This window comes from Stomoxys calcitrans, chromosome 4, assembly GCF_963082655.1.
Source record: "Stomoxys calcitrans chromosome 4, idStoCalc2.1, whole genome shotgun sequence".
NCBI lineage: Eukaryota > Metazoa > Arthropoda > Insecta > Diptera > Muscidae > Stomoxys > Stomoxys calcitrans.
In genome coordinates this window covers 68,431,040-68,441,889 of record NC_081555.1, presented here as the reverse complement: position 1 = coordinate 68,441,889, position 10,850 = coordinate 68,431,040, and the positions used below count along the sequence as shown (strand labels likewise).

Below are 10,850 nucleotides of genomic sequence, written 5' to 3'. Positions count from 1 at the left end.
ATGGTTGTATAGTTGATTTTGTTTTTAATTCAACCATGATTATACAATTATAGAAGGTAGCGTCACTTGTCCAACAACAACGAAATCCACAATACAACCCTGGGGAATGGGGTAGAAACCAAGATATATTCATTTACAGGTTGTGGCAGTTGCCCAACAACAAAATATTGAGTGCACTATCTGTCAAACTCAGTGATAAGTGCAACTCTGATTTTGTGTATTTTACTAGTTGGCGCCATTTTTCGTTGTTTGTGTGCGTATGGCTCTTAACTATAATACACACACACAACCAAAACTCGTTGACAGATAGTCCACTTCCCGAGAAAAAATTGTACTCAACTGTTTACGGTCTAATTATGTCATGGTAGAAACTCCCACCCATCTGTTAAACTTTTGTACATTGTCAAATTGACATTCTAGTTTTTCTTTGCAATGCCACTTGCAGCAGCCAAAATATCAAAAGATTTGTGATTACAAACGTATAAATTATAAATTAAAATATTAAAAGTGTAAAAAATGAACAAAATGTTGAAAATATTTTAAAATCCAAACAAACCATTTGACATAAGAGTGTATTTGGATACATCTCTGAAATTGCAATATTTCATCAGCTGGGCAAGTGACTTAAGCTTTTTTAGTGAACACTGGTGTAAAATGAAGAAAACTTTAAATTTTTTTACAAGTTTTTGTTGTATAATATACGAAATATAAACGAACAGGTTGTTCATAGTTTCCGCAAGTTATAACTGGAAAAGTATGCGAACAAACCTAAAACTTGCCTTAAGTGAACAGCTGTTAACCATATTGCTTTTTTTTTGGAAACTTGTATATTTGGGTTTTTTCGTCCCCACAATGCTGATACATTTTAAGTAAATTAAAGTTTATAAGTAAGATATTATCGATTAAGCTTTTATAAAACTGACGCACACAATGAATGAAACGAACGAAACAGGCATGGAGCCCAACTACATATTTGACGATGTACCTCAAGTCTCACCGCTGATTACCGTTAGTTGCTGCCTGGCTATGTCCATTCTCTATTTGTCCAGCTTATACATTTGGAACAACAAGCATAACAGAGATCACCCGGCGACAGTAAAGCGAAGGTTCCTCAGCGTTACGGTTGTTATGCTGATAACCCCAGTATTTGTGTATACATTTTCATCACAAGAGCTCTTAGATAAGGTACCTTTCTGTAATCTGTTAGGACTCCGGTGGCAAGGGCTCCTTTTGGCCATTGTAATTCCATATCTTCTGACAGTGTTATTATTTCTGGGCCCATTATGTGTAGAACTGCAGAATGACTCCATAAAGTTGTTTATGGGTAAGTACACAAATTCACACACCAAAGTCAAATAGCGCAAAACACTTTCTTTTTAAAAATTTCTATAGATATCGATTTTTGGAAAAGTTCATTTAGAAATATATTGTGGATACGCAACCACATAATGGCACCACTAAGTGAAGAATTCGTATTTCGTGCTTGTATGATGCCCTTGATACTTCAGAGTTTTCGCCCTATAACAGCTGTGTTCATTACTCCATTGTTTTTTGGAGTAGCTCATGTGCATCATATTGTGGAGAGACTGAGTATGGGGATGGAATTCAAAACAGCTCTTTTAATATCAAGTAAACACAATTTGTTTTTTTTTTTTTTTTTTGTTTTCTATACTTTGCCTTAAATATGTTTTCCTTATCTGGCTTACGTTTTCTTTCTTCCATTATAGTATCGCAAATGACATTTACAACACTATTTGGCTTCTATTCTGCCTACCTTTTTGCACGCACAGGCCATTTTGTGGCCCCAGTTTTGGTACATGCATTCTGCAATCTCATGGGACTGCCAGATGTTCAAGAGTTGTGGCAACAACAATTGTGGAAGCGTATACTCCTAATAATATGTTACATCTTAGGTTTTGTGGCTTGGGTATTTGTGCTGCCCCTCGCAACCCAGCCTTCTTTATATCAGAATAATATATTTTGGCCTTATTAGGCTATGCGCGCGGACTCACGTCATGGTTTTCATTACCATTTAGGCATAAGTTCAAAATGTAACTTAGTTTCCTATAATTATTCGTTTATTTGTAAAAATAATAGTCTCACAAGTTTGTATGAAAATATTTTTGTTGTCTTTACCATTATTCGCCTTTTAACGTCTGCTCCAATTCATTGTTAGCCTTCAGTTCTTTAATTATATCCAGACCACCTATAAGTTCCCCTTTAACATAAACTTGGGGATATGTAGGCCAATCGGAGTATGTTTTTAAGCCTTGGCGAACTTCTTCATCAGTCAAAATGTCGAATGTTTGATACGGAAGACTGCAAACAAAAAAAATGGTTGTATTAAACTAAAATAACATAGACACGTACAAATGTATATGCATGTATTTATATTATCCGGTGTGTTTTAGGTTTCACTCTTTACAGCTCATTACCATGTAAAGAAAAAACTGAAACTTATTCCTTCTTTGGTTTCATTTAGAAGAATTATGATGGAATTTTGACACTTCATTTGGGTGATAAAACCAAGTTCCTTCAAGAGGCGAAAGAGAAAAAGAAATCTAGAACACATCAGTATGAAAATTTAAATCTGGTGGCATATTTATTAGGTTAGGTGAGATTTGCCTTCCGACTCGCTTAGACATACAGATCGCTTTTAAAAGCTCAATACCTGTTCAAATCCACTAATTTAGACAAGCCCTGTTGTCGTTGTAGCCGCATTCGCATGTGGCTACATGCATATCAAGCATCATAGAAACCCAACATTTGAGCAAGAGTTGGTGCCGCAGGGCCTCTCACTGAGACTCCACTAGATACCGCTGATTGTCCGCGACTGCAGTTGCAGTTACTCCGTATGGAGCATACCACTATCCGTATAGAGCACACCACTATCCGCCCGGCAGTTCCCAGCTTCTCATGATAACGAAAAACACCAAACAGATTGGAACTCAACGTTCCACCCTGTGTGGTGTTCATGTTATCCCGTGCCGGACAGACACATACATTAAGGATCGTAATTGAGTTATCCTCAAGCTCTAGTCATGTAGATCTACCTAAAGGCTTCTGGGCGGTGTATACTTATCCACAAGATGATGGCCGACAAGTGATTTGAGGATCTTGTTCCTAATCTTGACTTTATCGCAAATTGCTGTAGCGGTGGGGAGAATGTGTAAGAGCTATCAAATGTGACGCCAAGTATTTTGGAACGCTTGATGGTCGGAATCATTTCTCCATCGACCATCACATTCAGCTCATTATTCAACGGGTGCAATGATCGTTCAATCTACGGCATATGATACGATCTCTACGCCTTCTGGAGGGGTTGGAATGGAGGATTGGTAGAGGTTGAACAGTGCCGGAGATATCACCCCGCCTTGGGGAGCACCCTGTTTCACTATGTGGTGCTTCGACTTCTTATCCCTAAACTCCACAGATAATTTGTGACCCAGCGTTTCAGTCCTGACTGGAGACGAATGGAAATTCTTCAATGATTCGCCATCTTCCAGAATTTCTCTCATGCACTTAGCTAGCTCTTCATTTTGAATTACTTTAGAAGTATGAAGTTGTTGACTGAACGAAGCTCTCGCCTATAGGAGTCCCTTTTTGGACGCCTGGTACCCTTCGTGTTTTGTCTTGCTCGTTGTTTTCCTTTTATCTACGCTTATGTTAATATGCACCGTAGCTCAGAGGTTACTATGTCCGCTTTCGACAGCAAACTGTTAGATTCAAATCCCGGCGAAATAACAAAACAAATTTTCAGCGTTGGTTATCCCCTTCTGGTACTGGTGACATTTGTTAGGTTTTAACTTACATAATCAGCAAGAGTAAGGAGGCCACCGTAGCCTATAACGCTGAGCGTCCGGGTTCTAATCCTGGCGAAACCATCAGAAAAAACATTTTCCAGCGGTTGTTTTCCCCTCCTAATGCTGGCAACATTTGAGGTACTATGCAAACTTCTCTCAAAAGACGTGTCGCACTGCGGCACGCCATTCGGACATTTGCGGCAAGCCTTTCGGTCTCGGCAATAAAAAAAAAGAGGTCCCTCATCATTGAGCTTAAACTTGTTTCGAACAGAACTCATTGCTATGAGTTCACTGTTCCTTAATGGAATGTTCATGGGCAAATTTGCCTAATAGGCCGCACTATAATGATGGGTGTCTGCAATATGTATTCTTTGCTTCTTTTTTTTTTTTTCTTTTCTCTTCTAAGGTGAACACTCGGCTAGAAACCGAGTTCGCAATTCCAATGCGTTCCAACCTAACCGAACTCGGCTTGATTGATATGTAAGATGGGAGAAATAACACGAAATCGACTCACCCAAGCTCGTTCACTATTGCGATAAGTTGTTTGGAAAATCCACAACGTGGCGCATCTCTGTCCCCTTTCATGAATATCATTAAGGGCGCTTTGTTTACAAGGGCCTTCAAACGTTCTTCTAAAGGTTGCTCACTAGTAGCAGCTGCACCCAATTCTTTACACTTTGCTGTCAGCGATGCTATATCAACGCCATCCACACGATCTACAGCGGTACCTTTAGCGAAAAATATCACAGTTGGCACAGCTTCAATCTAAACGATTAAACAATTTAATTTTTTATTCAGAAGTTAGGTAGCGGCTCATATACCTGGTGTTTCATGGCGATATCGGGATAATCTTCGGCAGTTATCACAACAAATTCCAACTTATCGTGTAGTAATTTACTCAGGTCTTCCATGACATCAGACACTTGTTGGCATTGTTCAGCCCATTCGGCGGAGAATAGAACTGCGGAAGTCTTTTCGGCACTGAAAGACATATTTTATAAACAAATATAAACTAATGTATTATTATATACATGAGTAGGAAGCAACCAAATGATGATAGATCAATCAATCTCTTAATGACAAACTTTCACGGCTTTGCAAAAATGCAGTTTACGGGGAAAATAGCAAAAAAATCCAATTATTTGACAGTTCTATAAAGGAAATCTCTCAAATAAACTTATTTCAAACCTATATTTTGTGAACACCGGTATCATATCTAAAGCAAATTAAAATAATTATTGTGTAGGCTACGGTTATAAGCACAAAATATGATAAGCATTGATATGACTAGAATGGTGCCGGTAAGAGAGTTGACGTTTTCGAATCAGTCATAGTCAAGCGTGGTGTGGAGTGGATCTGCGCGCTTTGTTCCGATAGACATATATGTATAGTCACCTACCAACTGCTATTCTACTATATAGTATCTAAAACATTTGCTCATTTTTCTTTTCGTGCATTAATGCGTCTTTTCAAGTATATAAGTGTATGCAAACTGTAGTCTTGCTAGGCAAGATCCCAAAAAATTCAGTTAATGTTTACCTCATCAACTTTTTGTAGTCATCTTCGGATTTAATTACAGACACTGGCATTTTGTAGTTTAAAAGTTTTTATTTTGTATTTAATGATTTTGATTTTGCAAGACTTTTGTTCGAATGGAAATGTCAAAAGTTTTAGGTTAGCAATGTCAAATATGCCAGATTGCTAAATAGTGTTAAAGCTTTGATTACTTCAACGTAATAATACAGTGGAACGGCAAACATGGCTATTGTAGCTACGTATATAGCATAGTGCTGAGTTCGACTTTTCGCCCGAACAACTGTCAAAAAAGCTGCGAGAAGTTAGCGATGTCGCTAATACCAGAACTGGTTTTTTGTTGAACAAATCTTCCAGATGTTTGTTTTGAACAAAAGTGCATATACCAATTCACGGGATAGCTGTGATAACGGCATGAGATAGCTGTGAGCAACACAACGGCTGGAACATTAAGCTCCAATTTGTTGTTGTTGTTGTTGTTGTAGCAGTTTATTGTGTACTATCTTTCGTCTGCTTGATTCTGTTGAGTGTCAAGACCCAGGAACTCCGCGACTAAGATGGGGTGCGTCCACAGGGATCTGGGTCTGAGTCGAGTGGGTCTGGCCGGGCAGTTAAACAGGTGACGTGTATCGTGCGGTCCCTGGTTACAGTCGGGACATACATCTTGCACGTCGGCATCAATCCTAGCTCTGTGGGAATTGAGGCGGCTGCATCTGCCGGAACGTAATTGAGCCAGAATCACTCTGGTTTGCCGGGGGAGGTCGATTTCTTCGGGTGCAATGGGTGGCGGTCGTACTCCAAGGACTACATTCACCCGGTAGCCAGTTAACGCGTCTGCTACCGTGTCTGCATGAATGTTGTTCAGACCCGCTTGATATGCCGCTTGATCTAGAGGTTCTCTCTTGTAGCGCTGGACCTCACGCTCTAGATCATGTAGATCTACCTTAAGGCTTCTGGGCGGTGGGTATCTATCCACAAGATGATGATTTGGATGATTTCTGCGATAACAGCCCAAAAGGTATTGCTTAGACAGCATGTAGTTATGTCTTCGCACTGGTAGGATCTTTGTCTCCTGGTGGAGGTGGTCCACATGAGAACTAAGGAGGCAGCCCGTCGCAGTTCGGAGGGCGGCATTCTGACAGATCTGAATATTATTCCACTGCGTGTCACAAAGCTGACGTGACCACACTGGCGCTGCATAACTTACCACCGACCGGCCAATTGCTTTGTACGTGGTCAACAAGGTTTCTTTGTCTGCACCCCAAGTGCTGCCGGCGAGTGACTTGAGGACCTTGTTTCTACTTTTGACTTTATTGCAGATTGCTGTGGCATGTGGGGAGAAGGTGTAGGAGCTGTCAAATGTGACGCCAAGTATTTTGGGACACTTGATGGTCGGAATCAATTCTCCATCGACCATCACAGTCAGCTCAGAATTCACCTCACGCGTATTTGTAGTGAACAGTGTGGCTGAAGATTTGGTGGCGGATATCTTCAGATTTCTTGCAGCGAAATATGAGGCAAGCTCGTTGAGGTAGACGTTCAGCCTATCGCAGATGTCATCAATGGGTGGGGGGCCTGATGCCAAGATCGTACAGTCGTCCGCATATGATACGATCTCTATGCCGTCTGGAGGAGGTGGGATGGAGGAAAGGTAGAGGTTAAACAGAGCCGGAGATATCACCCCGCCTTGGGGAACTCCCTGTTTCACTCTACGGTGTTTTGACTTCTTATCCCTAAATTCCACAAATGACTGGCGGCCACACAGATAATTCGCGACCCAACGTTTAAGGCCTGGCTGGAGGGACGTGTTGGCGATGTCCTCAAATAATTTGGCATGGCTGACCGTGTCGAATGCCTTCGATAGGTCCAATGCCACGAGGACCGTCCTATCACATGGCCTGGGTTGATTGAAGCCACGGCAAATGTGTGTGGTGATGGCATGCAAAGCTGTTGTTGTGCTGTGCAGTCTCCGAAATCCGTGTTGATGCTCGGCGAATGGAAATTCTCCTACGAGGCTCGGGAGGAGTAATGCCTCAAGCGTCTTAGCCACTGGTGAGAGAAGGGAGATCGGTCTGTACGACTCCCCCAAACTCGGGTCTTTACCAGGCTTCAGTAGCGGGATCACTCTGCCCATTTTCCAGACATCGGGAACTATAAGAGTGTTCAATGACAGGTTAAGGACAGTGGTAAGGTACTCAACTCCAGGTAAATCCAGATTCTTCAGCATCAACGTAGAGATTCCGTCGGGGCCCAACGCCTTGGAAGATTTGGCGCCACGGATGACATTTGTAACTTCGCCCACGGTAAATTGTGATGGCTGTTCATCGGCTCGGAGACCACGAATACGGCGAATGGCTCTCCTCCTTGCCCTGTCTCTCTCGGGATGCACGATAAATTGACGGTTGAACAACCTGGCGCATCTCTTCGGATCAGTCACGGTTAACTCGCCAAAAGTGACTGAGGTCCTGTCGTCCCGTCTACCGGGGTTCGAGAGAGACTTAACAGTGGCCCACAATTTGCCTGCACCGGTGCCTAAGTTACATTGCTCCAAGTGTTCCAGCCACAAATTCCGCTTATGTTCGTTGACTACCCTGTTTATTTCCAGATTCAGCTCGCTGATTCTGGGGTTAGCGGGGTCCATAGCACGAATCCCATCACGCTCGTCTGCGAGTACCACTGCTTGCGCCGGGAAATTGGGTCGCACTTGCGGTATTCGACCGGCTGGTATAAAGCGAGCGGCTGCTGCGTTGATGATGTCTCGGAATTTCCTCTCGGCCACAAGCACATCAGAGGGGGGTGGCAGTTCATTGAAGCGGCGATTGGTATACTCTCTGAAGCCAGTCCAATTGGCCTTCTTATAGTTGATGAACGTTCGGCGCTCAGAGGTTATGAAGTCGGGTGGTCGGTCGATGGTGAGGATTATGGGGAGGTGGTCTGACCCCAAAGAGATGACGGCTTGCCAGGATACGTCACTCAGGAGATCAGGGGATGCGATTGAGATGTCTGGCGAGCTGCTGCACCTCCTCGTAATCCTAGTGGGGGCATCCTCATTCACCGTGCAAAACGTGGAGCTATCTATCTGCTCTGCCAAAGCTATGCCACGCTGGTCGTTGCCTAGGGGAGAATGCCATGACGAGTGATGTGCATTGAAATCCCCCAGAACCAGACGACTATGGCCAGATAGCAACCCACTTATGTCGGGGCTGTAGGCCTGGCCATTAATCGGGACACAGCTGCCAACCGGCGGTATATACACGTTGTATATCTCTATCTCGGCAGTACCAGACTTGACTGCTACCCCCATACATTCCATGTATGGGTCACTAGCGTCAAGCGCAGGCGAGATAGGTCTATACTGCACGGAATGGTGTATAACGAAGGCCAATCCCCCACCTCCATTCCTTGAGCGATCCTTACGTAGCACATTGTAGCCGTGACAACTGTGCAAGCTGCAGGTGTTAGTCAGCTTTGTCTCCTGGATCGCTGCGACCGATATGCTCTTCCGACTCATAAAATCCACAATCTCATCAATCTTGCCTCGCAGTCCATTGCAGTTTAACTGCAGGAACGATACATTTCCCGACACTGGCCTGGCAATAGTAGGGCTAGGGTGCTGTCTTTGCATAAATTGCCGTACGGGAGAGGTCGGGGGGGTCACATAGTCCGACGACGAGGACGCCGAAGGCGACGACGGCGACGCTTGTGACCCACTGCTGGCTGTGTTCGCACAGCACCTAGCGACATAGCCAGTATGACTATACTCCCGTAGCGAAGTTAGGCCAGAGCAAGAACGGAAATGTACCCACTCCAAGCACCTGTTACACCTCACCGACACTGACCGATGATGAAGGCGGTTCTGGCAAACGGAACAGAACCAGGGTCCGGGGTTCTTTTCAATCCCGGCACGGACCAAAAGCATACGGAGAAGGCACTCCGGGATGTGCCTCTCCCATGACGAAAAAAGACGAACACGTACACTGAGGCGGCAGCCCTTGCCGATGAATATTCCATCGGGTCAATCCGGTACGTACAACCGGCTGCCATGGGATTGAGCTCCAATTTGTGTGGTGTCAATGCTATCACGAGTGCTTAGCTGCGAGCTACCAGGTTGCGGATAGTGGAATGCTCCACACGGAGTAGCAGCAACGGCAGTCGCCAAGTCGGATTTAATAAGGTGGTCTCACGCGAACAGCTGTTCACAGCCGGCGATGTTTTGATAAAATTAGGATGTCAGATTTTTGTTTGCATTCGCTTTGTTGTTATCTTCTAGCTCGCATACTCTCTGCTCATTTATACGCACACGTGAACACACAAGCACACAAATTCCTTGAGAGTTAGCAAGACGTCGATCAGCTTGTTGACAGGATGGCGGACCATATGATTTTGTGGTTGTTGAACAAATGAGACCACCTTTAATTCTTTCGCCATGGCCAGTCGCGAACAATCAACGGTATCGAGCGGAGAGTTCGATATGACAAGGCGAGTTATTGGCGCCTTTAAATAACCAATAGCAAAACTGTTCCAGCGGCGATCGGTCCTTTGGATCGGAAAGAGCTTGCTCACCTACAGGAGCTTGACGAGAATCGCCACAAGAAAATGAGGCTACAACAACAATAAAAAACTTTCCACAGTGAACGAACTTCATACCCACCTTTAATTAGCATATATCCAAGGCGGATTTAAAAAGGTTGTTTCAGGCAAACAGCTGTTAATAGTCGGCCAGGTTTAACGGTATTCGGATGTCAGATTTTTGTTTGGATTCTATTTGTTGTTAACTTCTTTATCGCATATTCTCTGCTCCTGAACGCACACGTTCGAAAATGCGTTCAGCTAGATGGCAAAATGATTGTTTCGCTATGGCATATATCTATTTTAAAACATGTAAATTATTAATAAAAATTTGAAAAGAAACAAAATGTGAAAAAATTTTAAAATTTCGATGCAACTCTGGAATTGGATAATTCCGTCAGCTGTACCGCAATTCTGTAACTTATAACGAAAATCGTTTAGTTAAATATGTCGACAAATAGTTTGCACTAATGGTTATGTTATTCTCTAAATAGTATTTAACAGAAATCGTTATCTTTTTTTATCTCTTTGGAAACTCTGCCCAAAAACATGAAAAACACTAAGAGGAATCGACAAAAATAATAAATAATTCTTCTCATAGCCTGAAATTCTTCTTTTATTAATATAAAAACATCACAAATCTAAATAAAATGTACGCAATGTATTGTATTATGAATACCAATTTATTCGTATACAACTTTTGCGGATAGTGTTTTCACATTAAGAAAAAACAAGAGAAAAATACTCTAAAGCCATCGTAAATATTTATCTTAATTTATTTCGTTAAAGTAAACATCAAATAATTGGCCGTAGTTTAGTTAACGAATTTCTATTCATTTGGGAAACAGCTGATTTTAACGATGTCGATTATCGTTAAAAGTGGCTACTGAATACCAAATTCGTAAACTTTTATATTACGACTTGTTAGTTAAAGGCCGGTACTAT

General features: G+C 42.7%; 2 protein-coding genes across 2 annotated transcripts; one reads left to right on the top strand and one right to left on the bottom strand.

Moving 5' to 3' along the window:
• The first annotated feature begins 784 nt into the window (after window positions 1–784).
• On the top strand, window positions 785–2,120 carry LOC106086818 (CAAX prenyl protease 2). The gene is made up of 3 exons (XM_013251632.2): window positions 785–1,324; window positions 1,393–1,629; window positions 1,728–2,120. Exons 1-3 carry the CDS (start codon window positions 931–933, stop codon window positions 1,991–1,993), a joined length of 897 nt encoding a protein of 298 aa, XP_013107086.2. The 5' UTR covers window positions 785–930; the 3' UTR covers window positions 1,994–2,120.
• Window positions 2,057–5,481, bottom strand: LOC106086819 (glutaredoxin 3). The gene is made up of 4 exons (XM_013251633.2): window positions 5,343–5,481; window positions 4,625–4,784; window positions 4,318–4,568; window positions 2,057–2,319 (listed from the first exon to the last, which is right to left on the bottom strand). The coding sequence occupies exons 1-4, from the start codon at window positions 5,390–5,392 to the stop codon at window positions 2,139–2,141; spliced, it is 642 nt and encodes a 213-aa protein (XP_013107087.2). The 5' UTR covers window positions 5,393–5,481; the 3' UTR covers window positions 2,057–2,138.
• Window positions 5,482–10,850: the final 5,369 nt, after the last annotated feature.

Bases quoted from the DNA above. Each gene is read 5' to 3' on its own strand.
- LOC106086818 (XM_013251632.2), top strand. From the start codon at position 931: ATGAATGAAACGAACGAAACAGGCATGGAGCCCAACTACATATTTGAC. The intron at 1,325-1,392 runs GTAAGTACACAA...AAATTTCTATAG, and splicing joins CTCCATAAAGTTGTTTATGG to ATATCGATTTTTGGAAAAGT. The intron at 1,630-1,727 runs GTAAACACAATT...CTTCCATTATAG, and splicing joins AACAGCTCTTTTAATATCAA to TATCGCAAATGACATTTACA.
- LOC106086819 (XM_013251633.2), bottom strand. From the start codon at position 5,392: ATGCCAGTGTCTGTAATTAAATCCGAAGATGACTACAAAAAGTTGATG. The intron at 4,569-4,624 runs GTATATGAGCCG...TTAATCGTTTAG, and splicing joins ATATCGCCATGAAACACCAG to ATTGAAGCTGTGCCAACTGT. The intron at 2,320-4,317 runs GTGAGTCGATTT...TTTTGTTTGCAG, and splicing joins GCAATAGTGAACGAGCTTGG to TCTTCCGTATCAAACATTCG.